This window comes from Aegilops tauschii, chromosome 2 (assembly GCF_002575655.3).
Source record: "Aegilops tauschii subsp. strangulata cultivar AL8/78 chromosome 2, Aet v6.0, whole genome shotgun sequence".
NCBI lineage: Eukaryota > Viridiplantae > Streptophyta > Magnoliopsida > Poales > Poaceae > Aegilops > Aegilops tauschii.
In genome coordinates this window covers 403,118,440-403,139,053 of record NC_053036.3, presented here as the reverse complement: position 1 = coordinate 403,139,053, position 20,614 = coordinate 403,118,440, and the positions used below count along the sequence as shown (strand labels likewise).

The window sequence follows — 20,614 nt, the reverse complement described above, 5'->3', positions numbered from 1 at the left end:
TGTGAAGGGGGCGTAGCATATCAACATGAAGAAGCTGAACCTATCAAGGAGGCCCTAGCAGAGGTGCATATGGATGCAAGAACTGGCAAGGAGGCCCTGGTAGAGCAGCATCAAGATCCTGAAGCTGGTAAGGAGGCCCTGCAAGAGCAGCACGGAGACCTTGAAGTTGTCAACAAGGCCCTGGCCGAGCAGCATGAGGAGCCTGAAGCTGGCAAGGAGGAACCTCTAGATCAATAGGGAGACCTTGAAGTTGTCAAGAAGGCCCAAGCTAGCAAAGTAGCAGGAAGAACTTCAAGCTAGCAAGACGACCCTCGCAGAGCAGCAGCAAGAACTTGAATCGGTCAAGAAGGCCTTGCCAGAGCACAGGGATGAACTCGAAGGTTTCAAAATGGCCTGGTTAGACTACAATGAAGTTGCAATGCCCTATTAGACTTGCAGGAAGAACTAAAGTTGTCATCAAGGCCATTCAAGAGCAACAGGATGCAGTTGAAGCTGACAAGTGTCATATTTTGGTGTGTGATACTTTGTCCCATGGTTCTTAATTGTAATGTCCCCAATTATGAATCAAAGTTGTGAGAGAAAATAATGAAATATTCCAATTTGGCAGCAAATTTAAATGTAAAACAAATTATCAGAGTGTACAAATTGTGACAATTATGGATACCGTCACCAACGTATGGACCCACATATAAGCAGCCACGTCACCCACATCTGGTCCCACATGTAAGAAGCCACGTCAGCAATTTTTGGGCCCATATGTCAGCGGTGTTGACCGATCAAAACTGACGCCCGACTTATTACCAACAGGCACCATCGGTGATAAAACCTTGACCGGACCCAGCTATAAGGTGTCACATTAACATATTATGGGCTTGTATGTCAGAAATGTTGACTGGTCAAACATGGTTGGTCGGTTGCTCGTCTCGGATGTACTGTCACCGAAAACAGCGGTGATGGACGAGCAGGTCGGATATGATGGCAGTTCTAGTGACATTTTTGGGCCGTAGCAGAAGATAGCTTCGGCGATGAATTTTTATTAGTCACCTAAGATGCGATCTTGCGTGACAGGGGGAGTGGTACCATCAAGATTTTATTTTTTATGATGGCGCTTCGGTGACGGTGGGGGTGACGGCCGAAAAACATCACCAGTACATTTTCCGTGACGAAAAATGGTTTTACGTGACACAAGTTAAACCTCGAAAAATAGAGCAAATTTTGTAGTGTTTATATTTACTAAAATCCTAAAAAAAATACTTTTTGCAATTTATTTACTTTTATTTTCCTTTTTTATCTATCTACCACTATCAGATTTAATCTTTGCAATTAAGGAGTACAAGGGGATTGACAACCATCTTGCCCGCGTTGGGTGCAAGTATTTGCTTTGTGTGTGTGCATGTACTGCTTATAGTATTTGTATGGTGTCTCCTACTAGTTTGATAAAGCTTAGTTCTTAATTGAGAGAAATATTATCTACTACTATACTACATCACCCTTCCTCTTCGGAGAAATCCTAATGCCTATCAGAAGTAGCAAGGGGCCCACGCGGCCTAAGGCACGGGGCACCCCCTAGCCGCGCCAAGTGACCCTGTGGAGCCCCAATGGCTCCTCTCGTCTGCCTCCCGTATGTTTTGTACCCCTCATGTCGTGAAAAAAATCGTATTAAATCCCCAAGTATTTTTTACCTCATAGACATATATTTTTGAAAAGTAAAAAACGAGGAGAAAACAACAACCGGCTCTAGACCCTGAATTAATACGTTAGTCCAAAAAAATATAAATTGATATAAAAAATTGTTCAAAGTGACAATATAATAGAATGAAACACTAAAAATTATACACGTTTGAGACGTAACAACATCCCCAAGCCTAATCCTACTGATCCTCGAGTAGGTATATGATAAAACGAAGATAATTTTTGAAGTGGAATAATACCTAGCATAATCTTGATCAAATGATGTAAGGTGTTTGTGAACTCGGGATAAAATGATTCATGGCATAATCTATGAATTTGACAGTAAAACAATGATACATGAGCATATAGATAAACAATCATTCTCTTTCAAGAATAAAGATGCTAAAGAAAGCAGCTCCGCACTGATTTAATAGGTATATCATCGAGAGCATAGCACACTAAGTCATCCTCATATAAAACCAGTTAAATCGTGAGGATCCGCACGCATGAGCAAGCACAGAGGCTACACTCACCTCGAACCAACTACTAAACCCCAACGCAATACTTGAGCGCAAACTAAGACCCTTTAACATTTTAGAATGATGGTAAGAAATTATAAGAAGACAAAAATTAAGAAAGTATCACACTAAAGCAAGTGACCAATAGGCAATGGAGGGACCTTTCGGTCGATATTAATGTCAGGAGTAGTGATTGCCATGCAACAGATGCACTAGAACTATGAATGTATGAAAGCTTCCCAAATGAACTAAAATGGAGTTTGCATCCAACTTTCTTGCTCATGAAGACCTCGAGCATATTGAGTAAGCTCGTCATCGAAATATACAAGCCAAGTTCTATAATGTAAGAGATCCCCACTAGTATGAAAATGATATGTATATATGAAGAACATGTGCTAGTTTGAAGCACAAGTGTGTATAAATGATAGTAGTGTGCCCCCTCTCTCTTTATTTTCTCGCTCTTTTTTGACACTTTTGACCTATTATTCCTTGCAAGGTAGGGGCAATACTCTAAATGACATCACACTTCTATTTACTCATAACTCAGAATATAAATTATGTATACAAATGAATGCCTCTAACATTGTACCAATATATGCAATGATTTAGCATAACATGTAAACAATGATGAATTTGAGGGGTCAACTTAATCCACTTTTTTAAAGGTCCCATAAACTTTGAATTTGAATCAAAGAGTTTGATTATTAGAGATGCCCCAACACCCCCTATACTCCCGGGCAGATGGCCCAATCACTAACTGGTCAAGAAAATGACTCAGACGGACCCTCGTATCGGCCCGAAATGCCCGGGCAGACCGGCACCCATCATATGCAACCCAAATCTAGGGTGGATATGGGGTGGCCTGAGTGCGCTCGGACGTGTCCGCCACATCAGATCAGGCTCATGTTAGCCCACCCTGACCCCACATATATTCGTCCCATCTGCTCCCCGGACCAAACCCTAGCCACTCCACTCTACTCTGCCCCAAGCTCCCGTATGGAAATCTCTGGCCTTGTTCGACATGGCGGATAGCAGATCTGACTCTGACCACTCCCGGTCAGTCGACTAGGGTGTCGTCCCATGAGTGGAGGAGGCGGCTATGGCCGTCCGCATGGCCCTTCGTCGCTCCCGGCAGGAGTGCGCCCGACCTAGGTCGGATTCGATCTGGCAGGAATCCATTGCGTCGGCGCAACTGGCTTTTGGGTCCGCCATAGCTAAAAGCTTGAGGTCTGCCGCCGTCCCTCTCAGGTCCGAAGGAGTACGAGGGTTACAAGGACCGATGTGCCTGTTATAACAAGCAGAGAGTCTAGGAGCGCACGTCCTACCTCGTTGTCGATGTGGCGGAGGCGGCGGATGCAACGACGCATGCCACTGCGGAAGAGGAAGCCATCAGTTCCACATCCTCCAGAAGCAACAGAGGAGGAACACGCACGCACACGCCCGAGTGCAAGCCCAGACGATAAGAGCCATGGACGGACTGCCCCCCAAAGAGGAGGAGGACAGTGACGGGCGGACAGCTAAGGGAGGAGGAGATCCGGCTTGATTCATATTGCGTCTCCGACTGCTACTTCCGCATCGGACACAAAGAGTGCCGACAAGGGCAAGCGTAGATGATCTTTGTCCATAGCCTAGTATGTAGTATATATGTAGAACATGTCAATTTTTGTAGTCGAATGACATGTATTGATGTAATAGCCGGACGTCCGGTTGTATCAAAAGTTTATGATGCATGTATAATATGGATTTGGAGTTTGCTAATTGAGGTATCTGGATGTGAAAATAAAAGTTAAAGGTGTGTGTCGCTGTTCGCCGGACGCGGCCAGTCGCGTCCGCCGGTTTAGCTATGTGGCTATGGATGCTCTTACATCCCAGCTTTTTATGGAAAGCTGTAACATCCCAAAATTCTAAATTTTGGAATGTTATAATAAATAGATAGTTATGATTGATTGTCTGATTGATTGTGTGAAGTTGAGTGAAGTTCGAAACTTTTTGAAAGTTAAATGAGAGGGAATAAAAGGACTTTCCCAAACTTTCATTTTTGCTTTTATGATCTCCATGAATTCAAATTCTTTTCACCACAAAACCCTGGAGAGAAGATGACATGACTTCTTCCATTTATTTAAATGACAAGGGGTGTTGAAAATATTTGAATTTCATTTGAGAATATTTCCAATTCTGAAACTTTATGCAACTCAATGATTTTCATGAGCGAAGATAAAATGACTTCTTCAAAACATATGAAATATGAGTTGGGAGTTTCAAAGAATCAAATTCAAAGTCCTTTTAGAAATTATTTTTAATTTGGAGTTATTTGGGTTTTATTCAAATTATTTTTCTCCAAAAATAAAATACATGGAAAATAGGGTAACATGATTCCCTACAATAGAAAATTGAAGAGAAATAAATTTGAATTCATTTTGGTATTTTTAAAATGATTTTTTGTTGGATTTTATTAGAGCAGTAGCACTCTTGGCTTTCTTTAAATTTGTGTGGATTTTATTTGACTCTAGAAAATGTTCATGCTGTAGGAAATCTTTTTCTGAAAATTTTGATATATTATATGCCTATATAATATATATATATTTATTTATTTATTTATTTATTCGGTTTTTATTTGCCTGAGAAAATGTTTTTTAAGAAAAAAAACAAAACTCTCTCGCGCCGACCGACTGGGCCACGGCCCAGCCAGCCAGCCGGCCCAAACCGGGCCCCGCCTTCGCCCCGAGTCCGGGCGCTGCACGCCCCGCCGCCGCCCGTGTCCGGCGCGGACACCGCCGCCGTTGCCCCTCCCGCAAGCACCGCGCAGCCTCCTCCCGCATATAAATCCGGAGCCCCGGCCCCCTCTCTCTTCTCTCTCCTCGCCGCCTCACTTCTCGCCGCCGAGCCGCCGCCCGCGCCGCAAACCACCGCGCCGCCGCCGACAAGATCTGCGCCGCCGCCGCCCGCTGCTGCACGCCACCGCTCTCCGCCGCCACAGTCGCGCCTCGCTGCCGCCGCTACTTGCGCCGACGCCCGCTCCGCCTACTGCCGGAGCCGGAGCTGCCTCGCTCGCCGGAGCCGCCGTCCCGCCTCGTCGTTGACCTCGCCGCCGTCGACGAAGAAAAACCGACGAAAACCGCCGGTAAAACCGCCGAGCCGCCCCGGTTTATTTTTGTTTTCTTCGGTTTTTCCCGAACGTTTTTTTTTATTAGTGGACGTTCGCTCGTTTAGGATCTGGAGCGGAAAGATTCGTTAGTTAGCATTCGGCAGCGAACGTTTGTTGTTTAGTATTTTTCCTTTTCCTTTTAATTTCGGCCAGGGACCCATTCGTGAATATTTTATTTACAGATTAGTCCCTAATCTTCAAACCTTTGTTACTTTTTACTCGTTTATTCAAATCCAACGAAACCAACGCTCACGTCTTCGTTATGATTCCCTCTATCCAGTAATCCAACTTAAACATATTTTTGAAGGTCTTAAAATTTGAATTCAAACAGTTTTGTATTTGAACTTCGTTTGATCATAACTTAAGTTTTATAACTCCGATTTAGTTGATTCTTTTTGCAAATTAAAGCTCTTGACCTAAACTTTCTGATAAGGCCAAATTCACATAATTTTGGTACTGTTAGAAATTGTTTATGTTGCAAAGAGTTATTTGCTTGGTTTTGATGCTTTCCGAATTGTCTTCTTCGTTCTTCCCAATCTTTTGAGTGATTGCTTATGTGTGGTTACCATTGATTGCTTATGATAGATTGACCGGAGTGTGACGAGTAGACCTATCAAGAGTTATGAGTGCGAATCATCTTCATCAACAGTACATGCAAGTTCACACTTTGATCATATCCCTTTCATACCCAGTTTTTATGCATTAGTTTCAATCCTCAAACATTGCATGGTTAGGACTTGATAACATGTGGGTATTGGGAAGTAGTTGATGAGGTAGGAACCTATTGTCCTGCATTCAAACCTTGGGAGTTACTCTACGTTATGCTTATACTGCTATGCTATGCTCGTAGACGTGGTTTGGGTGAGTGAATCCATGACAGATGTGGTGGCTACTTTAATACACATCTGGGTGGAATGGTTGGGGCACCCTGGAGCACTCAGTGGTTTGCCCGGGCACCTGGAGAACCCAGTGCTTGCCCAAGGGGATCCCGGAGGACCCGTGTGATCACCCTATGGAATGCCACCCAGGCTCAAAGGGATCATAAGATTGTTCATGCTAGAAACTTCCGTGTGCAGCCACAAGCCATTATGGGCTCTGGCATAGTTGAGTAAGTTGTGTGAGCTCTTGAAGAGATGGACTAGCAGATGTAGGGGGATTGTAGGTGTAACGGTCTGCCCGGAGTAGAGAGTAAATGCTTCTGAAAGATTGTGTCTCGATCATCCGTTTCTCAAACACCATGTAGTGCGAGAAATCCAACGGAGGAGATCGAGTCTTGTGGGGAAAAATGTGCAAACCTCTGCAGAGTGTACAAACTAATCATGGTTAGCTGTGTCCCCGGTTATGGACAATCTTGAGTCTCTGGTACTTGGATTATCATATTGATCTCATCACGTTACTTAAATAATTTGTTGGGTTATTGATGTTAATTTGGGATTGAGTTAGAGGAACCTTCTCAATATTTTCAACCAACTTTGTAGTTAAATAAAATATATTCCTTTGGAGTAGGGAAAAATTGGCTTTTCGCAAAAATATTATAACCGTAGAGCTTTCCACCAGCCATATATGCATGTAGTGATAGTTATCATTCTTCATTAACCTATGGTGTGAATTTGCCAGTACATTCAATATACTGACCCTTTGTAGCTGCAACGTCTCAAGTTGCAGGAATCTTACGACGAGTAAGTGATACGTTAGGGTTACAATTTCTATACTCAACTTTGCCGTTGGTGTTGATGGGAATCCACAACTTTGTTGTTACTTCCGCTATTTGGATTGAGGTAATAATATTTACGTTACTTTATACATGTGATTTACCTCTGTTATAAATTCTCGAGTACTGTGTGTGTCAGCATACCGATCCAGAGATGACACTTAAACACAGAGACTTGATCCATTCGGGTCGGGTCGCTACAAAAGCTAACCAAGTACTGCCACGAAATCTGGCTACGGACGGGCATGGAGTTATTTTCTTTTCTTTTACAGAAAGAAGCATGAAGGAAATCATGCTAGAAACAGAAAGGATGTCCTTGCCAGGGCATTGACCTGCTTGTGGTACATAAGCAACGGATAACTAGAAGGATATTTTCTGAATACGAAGAGCTGACCTACGCCTTTGTACCATCGTAACAGCGAAAACATAGAAGAGGCGGGACTGCGCCATTACAAAAGCTCCAGGTAAATGACTCGTACAGTCCACAGCGAAGAACATCAATCTCACCACTCCGAACCGCTCGGTCAACCAGCAAGATGAGTTAGATCTTAGAGACCGCTTCCCGTCGCTTTGCTGGTAGGAGGGCTGTCCGCTGAAGCACCAGAGCCACCGCTCTATAGTCACAGAAGAGGAAACTTCACGATTAAACGCCTGTCATTTCTGGTCAACCATAATGACCAGGCCATGCCCGCATGTAGAGACCAAAAGTTGTGATTGGACACTGGACCAGCCCCCTAATGCAACCCTTCAACACCCCCATCGCCACTGATCCCTGCAACTGCCTCAAAATTCTCATCTTGATCTTGTATGCCGTTGACAAATACGCTGATCGGGTTCAGATGCTCAGCTACTTCCTTTCTCACCGTCTCGATCGTCAAGATGACACCACGGTTATTGCTGTACCGTACGTTGTAATGGATGGACACCTCCGACACGGAGCAGAGGTTGTTGATACCCGCAAGAACGCTGCCTGATCGACTCACTGGGTGTCCGCCAATCTTCATCTCGAGATATCTTAACCTCTGCATGGCACCTTGGCTGAAAGTGAGCCATGGGAATCGGCAGCCAATGCACAACCTCTCAAGCTTGCGGAACCCAGCCCTGCCAATCACTATTGCTTCCTCTGGGAGGAAATCCAGACCGAGCGAAAGGTGCTCCAAGCTCGGCAAGTCTGTTAGGATACTCAGATCTTCTGTCACTAGCCTCAAAACGGTGATCTCCACAAAAGCAAGGCAATCGAGCCCCTGGAACCATTGTGGAAGCCTGACGAACCTTCCACCACCCGTCACCTTCAATTTCTCAAGATCATTGGACCGACCTTGATCAGGCAGAGAATCTAGGAACTCAACGCAAGAACCTTGTCCGCCATGGATCGACAGAGACTTGAGCCCCCGCCATTTTTGAAAGGAACAGTGCAGAGCTTCTTGGTATCTTCTGTCGGAGCACTGGTGAAAAGACCATGTTATGGCCAACTCTGTTAGTTTCTCCATTCCACCAAGCGCCTCTACGAGTCTTGCGGAGCATACGCTTAGATGAACGGTTGCTAGAGTACGAAGATCCAAGAGACACCCAATCCCATCGGGTATTGTCGTTCCACCGTTGCAGCCAACTCCATAATCGCCAATGAGCAGATGCCTCATCGACCGCATCTTCCGGATTTGTTCCGGCAGCTGCCTGACTAGTGTGCTCCTTAGGTCCAGCGTCTCCAACCGTGACAACTCGCACGCTTCTGATGGGAGCTCACTGACCTCTGTGTGGCTCATGTCCAACGTTTCCAGACTGCGCAGCTCCTTGATCTTGGCCGGGAGCTTGCGGACTCTTGTATTCTTCACGCTCAGATAACGGAGAAGGAGCATCCTGCTGCTGCATATCAACAACATGTCTTCGTCCTTGAAGCACTGCCAACCTTCAAGGTCCAACACCACCAGATAGATAAACTTATCAAGAGGGAATAGTAGGTCGTCCACCGCACCGGATATAGATAGCGAACGAGCGTTGTGGAAGTGGGAAAGGTTGCTTCTTCTACTCAGAAGCATTTCGAGCTCCCGGTCAGGCTGGTTTACAGATAACCACCGCAGTTTCTTGTTTCCCATTGCTTCTGGAGAAGCAGCGCGCATGCCGCTGGCACAAGCAAAGCCCTTGTCATCTAATCTGTAAGCCAGGAACTGCAACATGAAATAATTTACTTGCCAATGGCAATCTTCCTCCACTTGAGGGGTGCACTCCCAAATGTTTATTGCTCGCGTGACGACGTTCCTGTCGATAAGCATGGAGAAACACGCCTCTGCTTCTTCGTACGAACCACTCAGCCCTTTGGCGATCATTTACGAATGAGATTATCCTTGTTAAACATATAACCCTCAGGAAACATGCTCATATATAGCAGCAATACTTTCGACCAGTATGGAAGATCATCATAAGTAGGATACAATGTTTGTTCGAATTGCTTGAGCAGTCTGGGAAATTGGGGAGCTTCTTCTAACAGGCAGTCCAGGCTACCGTTGCTATAGAATTTCTGGACCTCTTCTTGTTCTCTCAACCAGTCAGCCATACCAGATATGAAGAATGGTATACCTTGACAGCGTCTCAAAATTTCATCACGAGATTGCTTCAAATTGTCTGGCCACAAACCGTTCTTGGAGCCGAAAACACTTTGCAATAGAAGCATTTGTGAATCTAGCTCGTTCAGAGGCTTAACCTCGTGCATCAGACCATTGGAACAACATGTGTACCAAGCCACACTCCTGATGCGTGTTGTTACTATTATCCGACTTCCTCTGTTATTACGTGGCAAAGCACTGCTGATGATATCCCAATCGGATTCTTTCCAAAGATCGTCAATTACGATGAGGTACCTATCAGTGACAGTTTGAAAGGGACAATTGAATAGCTGGTCAATAGGTCTTAAATAGATGCCGTTTCTCATTAAAAAAACGAAAACACTAACGCCCACACATGTGGGCGTTACCCAACTCGCCCACACGCCTGGATCGTCGTTCATTGTCTTTTGCACGAATCTTGACACGAAAAGGTGGATTTGGTGTGCCACGTAGGACGGGGCTGGTGTGTGGGCGTTGGAGAGTTTGCCCACACGCCCGCACCACGCTGTTTGCCAGCTGCGTTGTGTGGGCGAACTGCTTTTCGCCCACACGACACTCCTACCTTGTGGATGGCAACTGCAGTTACGCGAACGTGGCAACTCGGTACACACACATGGCAACTGTGATTCTTTGCTACACGGCAACTGCAGTTGCGCGTACGTGGCAACCAGATAAACACACATGGACACTGTGATTAACAATACATGGCAACTATGGTTGGACCACACGTGGCAACTAGGTAAACACACATGGCAACTACTGTTTTGACCATATGTGGCAAATAGTTAATCACACACGGCAACTACGGTTTGATTACACGCGGCAACTACCATACATTAGACATGGCAACTATAGTTAACCAAAACAGATAGAGTTGCCATGCTTTTACAACTACACTTGCCATCCCAGATAACTACATCTGCCAACCAGGATGGCAACTAAATCGTCATCTCGCGGGGTACCTAACGTAGCTGCGTCAGGACGTGTGGGCATTTTTGCATCGTGCCACACACACGGGGTGGAGATGAGTAGTACTTGTTGAGCGTGTGGCACGAAGTAGCTGCGCCCACACGTGTGGGCAATTCTAATATCCGCCCACACACAGCCCATGTGGGTTGCCTCCTGCTCACACCACACACGGTGTGTGGGCGCATATCGTATATGCCACACGTGTGGCAGTTATCGGCGTCCTTAAAAAAACTTAACTAGTCAATAGTTGGACGTATATAATACAACAATTAACTTAAATTAAACTTGAGGATAAAAACAGTGAGTTGAATAACCCATATATCACATCGAAAATGGGATTATTACATGTTGAAGATGAATACCATCGACTAAGTTATTGATTGGTCATCCTACTTTATGCACGCCATTAATTGTGTCTTGCATGAGAGCGTAACAATTAATTATTTTTTCATACCCGGTGCCTTCTATGGTAGCCAGTTGTTAATAAATTAATGAAAAAGTGAGCACGGGTTTAGGTATGTCAGGATTGTTTCACAATATCACGGAATAATATATTCATCTGAGGTATGCACATCACAAAGTAAAAAATAATTAAGATCACATTTTATACTATTCAATCACCTTAATTTGTATAGGTAAATTAGTGGTCAAGAAGTGTGACCCGGCCTTAATTTTTAAAATACTAGACACCTTGACAAGTAAAATATTACAAAAATACATAAGAATGTCCTAATTGTACATACAATCCCATTGGGACGATGTTTCGTGTTATTTAAGCATATCTGATACCTTAAAACAATCAGAGTATATACATACCCTTTTTGTTTCGTTAGGTATATACTTACCCTTGGGTATCTTTATATGCATCTATGGTCAAAATATGAAGAAAAAAAATCAGGTGTGGGTATCAACTTGCATGCGTACATTTGTAAAATTAGTCGTCAAAAAGTGTGACCTGGCCTTAATTTTTTTAAATACTCGATACCTTGAAAAGTAAAACATTAGGAAAATACATAAAATGTCTTAATTATACATACAAACCTTTGGGATGATGTTTCGTATTATTTTGCCATACCTAATACCCTAAAATTTAGAGGGTATATACATACCCTTTTGTTTCATTAGGTATATACATACTCTTGGGTATCTTGGAATGCAGCTATGTTCAAAATGTGAGAAACATAAAGGATGCATGAATAACCAGAAATATCATGGGTATATATATGCGCGCCATCTTTTTTCTAGAAGGCAATGGGAGGTATGAGCAAAATATTATTATTGAACGTATAATAGAGTGCACTATTATAGGAAAATACCATGCGGTTTTAGTTTGGAAAGGAAAATTTCTAGGGAACCAATAGTAAATCATTGACCATTAATGATTGGATACATGCAAACAAAACTTGGAAAGTCATTATATTGTAGATTGTACACATGCATGAACAAATTTGACTTGCCATAACGGGCCTAGGTGCCCAGGCACCTAGGTGCCCCAAACAATATTAGTACATGTACTACATGGTCCTTCTAGTGTAATAACCTCTACCATTTCACTATTAGTGGTACTCAACGGATTTAACTTCTTGTCATTTCAAATAAGGCATGGACAGTTTTAATATAGTTCATTGTCATTTTTGTCTGATGTGGTAGAGGTACAAGTTACACTACTGTTAGCGGTAAGTAGCTCTTAGCTGGTATTTACTATAATCAGGTCTTTTTGGTGGCACCACTATATTTCCGTCATACCGCACAAAAGATCCAGTAAAATGCCTTTGACTTCGAGTGCCAGATTTAAAAAAGTCGAACATGGTAAGCACTTCTCAAGAAGGATTAGAGACAATTAAGGAAATGAAGAACTCAAGAAGGTAGCTGGAAAAACGACGAAGCCGATATAGGACATGAAGTAAGCAACACAAACGAAGAAAATGAGAGAAGAATGACATAAATCCATCACATTTCCTTTGGTGCAACAAACATTGAAGAAAAAACAGACGCCGGCTTTGAGTTATTTGTTTTTTGTTTTGTTTTTTTTGCGGGGGGCTTTGAGTTATTTGTTGACCCCAATTGTAACAGCCCGAGGTAGTACCTAATTAGAAATTGATTGTTATTTATTTTTGCGTCATCATTGCATCATAAGCATAGCATAAACATCATTCTGCATTAATTAAATAAATAAATCTGGATATTTTATTTTACCATTTCATTAAATTGTGAGTAAGTACACCCTTCTCCCTTTTGGTGTTTTAGCCGGAGACCCACCTCCACACTTGGCGCATAGCATTTTTGTCATATTTGAGAGCTACCCAAATTATTTCACAATTTTAGCCCAAGCCTAGCTATCACTTGTCGTTCAAACACATTTATTCAATTAAATGGATTTATTTTTGAAAAAAAAATTAAATAAAGTCCAAATGGGTTGATTATTTTTGTGTAGCCTCCTTGTTATAATGTAGAGAGGCCACATATAAAAGTTTATCCAATCCGGAGTTCATTTGGTGCCCCAAATAATTTGTTTTCTATCACTGCATCCTTTTAATCAATAAAACTTTTTGATAAATAAAATTGCCTCATGGCCAGCCCATCTCCCTTTTCACAGCCATAGCCCAGCTAGCCCCTGCTGTATTAGGCACACCCCCCCCCCCCCCCCCCCCCTCTCCCCCATTTTTGAGAACTCATAGTTTGGAGGGAGGCATTCCACCCCAAACCCTAGCCGCCGCCCAAGCTCCAAGATCTGTGTCGGCGAGCTGATGGCTCCCGCACTGCCGCAGTCCCACGGGAATTTACAACTTTTTTCCTCAGTTGCTGCAAATCAGAAGGTAGCATATCGGGAACAGATTTGTTGACAGATGAAGCTAGCTAGTTATCACACAGACAACGGTATGGGCAGGGATATGGACGCCCTTTGCTTTTTTTCTTTAAATCCTTCTTAAGGAAATTTATATTCTTTACCTATGTAAGGTATATTCGCTTCCCTTTTATGAGTTGTATCTTGGTCGAAAGACCCTTATTGTATTTACTCGTTAAATTTGACTCTCTGGAATTGTTGTATATAAATATGTTGTTGTTGTGGATTCTTTCGTGACTTGTGCTGTGATACCGACGCTCCACCCATATGGGGTGCACGTTTCCATGTTTACATTGTGTGAAGGTGGCGACTTCGGATCAGTATTATGCGAAGGCTAGCGGAGGTTGCTAGATCTGCATAGTGCCGGTCCCGGGCCGCTACACAGACCACCGTTCACATTATTCTCACGCCTTATCCTTCCGCTATGCACCGATGCTTCTAGAGGCTTGCCAAACCATCTTAGACGATGTTGGACAATCTTATCTTCAGTCGGCGCTATCCAACTCTATCACACATATCATTCCAGACCTGATCATTTCTTGTGTGCCACATATCCATCTCAACATGGGCATCTCTACTACACCTAACTGTTGGACATGTTTCCTTTTAGTTGGCCAACATTCTATGCCATACAACATTGCAGGTCGAATCGCCGTCCCCTAGAACATGTCTTTTCGCTTTTGTGGCACTCTCTTATACAAAGAACGCCTGAAGCTTGGTTCCACATCATCCATCCGGGGTTGATTCGCTGGCTCACATCTTCATCGATATCACCATCCTTCTGCAACATTGACACCAACTACCGAAGGGTGTCCTTCTAGGTACCACCTGCCCATCAAGATTAAACCCCTCATCCTCGTGCCTAGTAGTATTGAAACCACACGCCCAAAATCTTTCAATTCCAGAGTTGTGTCCACGACTCTTAACTTTCTATTAACCCAATTTTTAGTTCTACCAAGCCCAAAACCTTTCAATTCCAAAGTTGTGTCCACGGCTCTAACTTTCTATTAACCCCATCCGACTATCTTCAACTAGCACCACATCATCCACAAAGAACATACACCATGGATATCTCCTTTGTATTTCTCTTGTGACCTCATCCATCACCAAAGAAAATTTATAAGGGCTCAAAGCTGGCCCTTGGTGCAGTCCTATTTTAATGGGAAAGTCATCAGTGTCGTCATCACTTGTTCGAACACTTGCCACAACATTATTGTACTCATCCTTGACGAGGATAGTGTACTTTGTTGGGACATTGTGTTTGTCCTAGGCTCACCACATGACACTACGCGGTACCTTATCGTAGGCCTTCTCCAAGTCAATGAACACCATATGCATATGCAGGTCCTTCTTTTGCTCCCTTTATCTCTTCATAAGTTGTTGTACCAAGAAAATGGCTTCCATGGTTAACTTCATGGATGGCTCCGTACTTGGTCTATCCTGCAAATGCCGGAGGACAGGGACCTTTTTATAATGGCGTCTACACGGCTGGAGCGTACGGCCAGGAAGGTTTTCTACCCCCATGGATGGCGGTGTGATCTACGGATAGGATCTGCCACTCCTTAGGCTGGACATGATTTATTTGCTTGGCATTGTATCGAATTATTTTTATTTTTAGTGTACTCTGGACTTTTTGGCTGTGTGCATCTAACTATGCAGAGGCCGGGCTTTCTTCCGATGCGATTGTATCATCTCGATATATCTATTCAATGAAATGTCCTTTATCGAAAAAATGGTTAACTTCATAGGCATGAAACCAAATTGGTTTTTGGCACACTTGTAATTCTTCTTAAGCGGTGCTCAGTGACTCTCCCCATAACTTCATTGCATGTCTCATCGGCTTAATTTTAGGATAATTGGTACAACTTTGAACATCCCTCTTCTTGAAGATTTGTACTAATATACTCATCCTCTATTATTCAACTTTGAAGTAGCTATCCTAGGCCATTAGTAAATACTCCCTCTATCAACTTTTATAAGACTTTTTAGGTCACCAAAACGTCTTATAAAAGTTGACAAAGGGAGTAAAAAACTAACTGCATTATCTTCGATCACAAACGGATTGGAAACTATAACATGCTGTGAATAAGCTTATTACAAGCCGTTCTTCTTTTAAGCCGTCTGCGGAAGTATGATCTCAGTCAGGGCCCTGTGACCACTGGGCGCCATAAACAATCATGAGTAGTCACAATTCGCCAGCAATCGGATTTTAGAACTGACTGAGATGCTCTTTTTGTAATATTCAGTTCTCCTACTTCATGCATTGAGAAGCACAGTTTGAATCGAGAAATGTCAAAAGAAACAGATTAATTCGTGCACACAAGGGGTGAGTACTTGATATTAGGATTTATCTCATTGTGCATCTTTGATAAATTCTCAAAACATTCTTAGAGGTACATCATGTTATTACATGAGCACCCAGAAAAGAATTTAAGGTATTACCAATCATACCATGCACAAAAGATAAGGTAACATATTCAACTTATCTTTTAAACCATGGAACTGTAAGCACTTTTTTTGTTAAGACAAATTTGATCATATTTTATTCACAGGTGTTTACATACGATTGATTTAATAACTTACGGAAGTAGATGGTAGATGATGGTTATTCCTCCTTGTTGTCTCACGATGCATTTGATTATTAGGGCGCACACACATAGTAAAAGTGCGGTGGACATGGTTCCACATGCACCGGCATGAACAGCAAAATCTAAAAAAATAGCGATTTTTTACATAATTATGTATTTTTTTAATAAATATAGTCGAGTGTTCTACTCACGTGTGAATTTTTGTGAATAAATCACATCGGTAGTGTTCTACGTGAAAAGACAAAACCAGACTTCCAAAATGCTTTTGAAATGGTCTTTTTAGACCATCGATTTTGTCTTTTTGTCCAAAATATCATGGATGTCACTTCTTCACGAAAATGCACACATTCAAATGGCAACAAGTATAAGCCCGCTTACATGACACACTTGCTTATGAGGGGAAGAGAGGCATAGAAAAAAGGGAGGAGTGGGCTCTCATGCATGACCCAAAAATGACTAGCCTAATAGCCAACCTTATTGCCAACTCTGCTGTATGAATAATTAATAAGGCTCTTGATGACATGACAATTTTATATAGCCACCTGCTGGCTCCACTATTGTTCTTGCTCTAAACCAATGGTTAGTTTTTAAGGTAGTTTTTTATTTCTTGATGTATACCAGTAAAGGTATACAAACCCGAAAGTCAGATTCTGCTTGCGAGCTCATTTGAGCTTGTGATCAACAGTAAATCCCAAAGAAATTAAAACAAATTTAAAAAATTCATACTTTTTTCGTGACAAACTTTGAGAAATATTTTGAATGTTTGCAAAATTTCGTCATGAAATAACATCCATGGAAGTCGTGCAAAAAAAACACCATTCCAAAATGCTTTTGAAAGTGACTTTCGGAGTATCGACTTTTTTTTGCCATGACTTCCATGAATGTCATTTCTTGATGGAATTTTGTGAGCACTCAAAACATTTGTCAATGTTTGCCCTCAAAAAAAGTTAAGAATTTCTTAAATACCTTTCCGGATTTTACTGTTCACCCAATCTAGTTTGAGCTCGAGTTTAGAAACACCACGTCCGTTGACCTTCTGTATTTATGATGTACTCCCTCCATCTCTGTTTACAAGGCTTGCACGTGTATCTAGGTCGTCAATTTAACTTATATAAAATAAAAAAATTAACATAATAAATTATATCATTAGATAATAGAATATCTAAAGTTTCTAATGATATATTTTTTGTAATGTATGCCTCTTATTAAGTTGGTCAAATTAACGACCTAGGCACGTGCAAGACTTGTAAACTGAGATGGAGGGAGTAGTACTTTTTTTTATTTTGCAATAGACAGTAATACACTTTTATATCATTGAAATAACATAAGGGGGCATATTGTTTTCCCGCCCCCAAGGCCTCCAGTATATCACGACCGGGCCTGCCCGTTATATGAGTGGGTTACACATATGTATACAGGTTAGAACTAAATTATACCATGTTCTTTGACTTGAACTGGCAGGAGTTCTGCCGTTGCTCTAAGAGGAGAGTACAAATTTGCAAGTTTTCACATGACCTTTTTTGCAGAATCCGAGTAGAATGTTATCTTATTATCAAGATTTCACTTACTTTTAACAATGCTTTTGTCTGTTGAGGCTACTTTTTTAGTGCAATTTGCTGAAGGGGGCCTGTCTAGGGCACATCTAGATGTGTCATAATTATTACACATCTAAGTGACACAAGCAAATATTTTAAAAAATACCCGCATGAATCTTCTCCCTAAACCAATAACATAGGATTTAGATGTGCAATACTTAGAGCACATCTAGATGTGCTTTACAAAACTGTTGTTTTCGTCCGGTTGTCACGCTTGCCAAACCCACGTAATAAAACCATGAAAGTCCGCTCTAAAGATGCCAGAGGGTGCAAGATGACCTTCCACAATCTAAAGAATGTGGTTACTCTGATTTTGCTTAAGAATGACTAAAAAAATTGGTTATCAATTAAAAAAATATACTTCTCATGTTTCTTTTTTAAACCGAAAACCGTAGAACAATAGTTCTGCGGAGTGTATATATATATATATAAATAAATAAAAAGTGTGGGTATGTACGGATGCACGGCAAAAGAAAAAAAAAGGAAAAAGGAAAAAACTATCCAATGCCAGTTCTAGCGAAACCCAACATGGTATATCAGTTGCAGTTCAGGACTTGATCAATCCAGCTTGTAAGAAGAGCCTCAAATTTGTACTTGATTCTGTGCTTGAGCAGTAGGAGATCATTCCTCAGCATACTTCTCATGTTTGTGGTACGTACTAGTTACTTAGTACGCATTTCTATTTGCTTGTTAGAAACTGACTAAAAAAACATCCAATCAAGTAAAAAAGGATGTACAACGTTATTTTTCTAACAGAAAAGAAAAAAGAAAAATGAGAGAGATGTGAAACCCCTCTGTCAAAAATTTATAATCGCAGTATCAAATTACCTTTTATTTTTTATTTTTTTGCAGGAAAATTTACCTTTTATTGAATTAGAGCATAGGTGAATTATTGTGTGAGATAGAAATGGAAGTTAAGGTAGTAAGTGACTGATCAAGTTACCTGCGGTCTTGCAGGTACTGATTAATGTTGCAAACCAGCTCCTGCTCATCCTGGTCCTCGCCATCTTCTGACATGGTGATTTCGGATGTCCCCGTAGATATTGACGCTGGTGCTATAGCTGCTTGTTTGTCGATCTGGCAAAGAATGTGTCTCAGAAGCACCTTGATGCAAGGCCTCGGGGACACATTGGCCAAAGCGCAGCACTCGAAGTAGGGTCCATCGCCTCCGATTTGTTGGAGGTGTCTGTAGAGCTCATTGGCAAGAGCCGTTTTCCCCACCCCAGCGGGTCCAACCATGGACACGATACTGAGAGCCATGTTGTCTTCCTGGGCGGGCGTGAACCACCTGAGCAGCTTCTTTCTGATGCCCTCGATGCCAACAAGAAGGTCGCCGCGTGCAACGGTCCGGGCCTCAGTCGCGTAGGGTTGCAGCTGCGGCATCCCACCACTTAAGGGGATACTATCGCCATCTCCGGCCAACATAAGGTGCTCGTACCTGTAAGGTTGTCCGTTGATCCAGGAAAGCTCTTCCTCGATGAGTCGCGTTACATCCGGATGCGGTAACCGGAACTCTGAATCACAACGGAAGCAGGCAGTTCGCTCATACGTTTCTTGTTCTTTTCTTGTGATGAAACGCTCGTACTTATCGAGGTGGTTCCCAATATATCGAGCCAGATCCCTCAGCTTGAGCAGCCACAGCTCATAGTTCTCGACATGGTACGGTCTGAGATCCAGCAGTGGCAGAGGCTGGTCCAGTGATGCTGCGATGTCTCTCAGCTCGACCACAACGAGCCGGAAAATCTGTAATATTCGGTCATCGGCAGCACTGAGGCGCCGCCCCCTATGGTACTGCAGCAGTTCGGACATCCTCCAGGGGAGCGGCTCTATCTTCTCTAATGCTTCCTTCATCTTTTTCTTCGCCCTTTGCTCGGAAGCGGCCACCGCCCCCATAACTCTCTCGCAATCCGATCGACACTCCGGCTGGAGATGGTCGGATAGTCGGAGAGGGATTGAAAACAAATTAAATTAGAACTAGTTGTTGTTCCAAAGAAGACGAAAGAAACTCGGAACCAGCAAATAGAGTACAGTAGAATATATATTACCTATATAATGGATGCAACACGATGATCACCATTCAGTTCCGACAGATCTAGATTGAAGCCTTGAACCATGGCCGATGCGCGCAGGAGCTAGGAAGAGACTATTCTCGGTTTCGTCCCTCCTCTGCTACAAGACTGTCAGTCGGCCTTCTTGGGGACAAGGTCGAGCTGTGTCTGGTGGAGCACGCTGGGAGTCTTCCTTTGACTTCTGAATGCACGGACGGGAGAGCCGCTGGATCTGGACGCTGGGAATAAGTTTTTTTTTTAGGGAAGGGAATCAAGATCTATAGATGGGTGGGGTGGGGGAGTGGGTGGTGCTAGGGTCTAGTAGTGGAACGAGATCCTCTTACGTTCTTTAAAGTACTGCCGAGGGACGTCCTTCCTGTATCACCGTTCGCTGCTCATCCGACGGCAGCAGCCAGAAACCACGAAAAACACACAGCTGCGAAGCAGCGTGCAGCCATGAGCCCAGAAGAGATGCGGCCCAGTTCAGTGGAAGGAAAAAAAACACCGATACGTTTACTCCCCGTCGTCGTTCGCTCGCCATCGTCGTGACCTGCTTAACCCTAGCATCGCCGCGATTGATAGGGCGAGCACCGCTGCCATCGCCGCACTAGCGCGGGAGTGCGACCGGCGCCACCGCCCGCATCACAGCAAAAGGGAGAGTGGCTAGCAACTCCATGGCCGCCACCACCGCATGACTGCAGCACACCGTCGAGCTCGCGGCCGCTGCGGGAGGTGCCAAGTGAGTGCCGCGTTGCTGAGCTTAAGCAGCGGTGGATGAAGGGCGACAAGCACACAGCCTGTAATGTCACGCGACCTGCATTGCGACGCTGGAGGAGGCAGGCAGTAGTTGAGCAGCAGGAGCCAACAAGAGCCCGAACTCAAGTTTCAGATGTAGAAACTGTATTTCTATTTTGTTAGGAATCT

The 20,614-nt window shown here is 43.2% G+C and overlaps 1 protein-coding gene across 1 annotated transcript; it reads right to left on the bottom strand.

The window, feature by feature from the left end:
* Positions 1 to 7,231: 7,231 nt before the first annotated feature.
* Positions 7,232 to 19,987, bottom strand: LOC109744683 (disease resistance protein RGA5). Its single transcript, XM_020303836.4, is given in 4 exon segments — positions 7,232 to 9,368; positions 9,371 to 9,900; positions 18,586 to 19,565; positions 19,688 to 19,987. Coding segments are annotated over 3 exon segments (3,069 nt in total). The 5' UTR covers positions 19,536 to 19,565; positions 19,688 to 19,987; the 3' UTR covers positions 7,232 to 7,779.
* Positions 19,988 to 20,614: the final 627 nt, after the last annotated feature.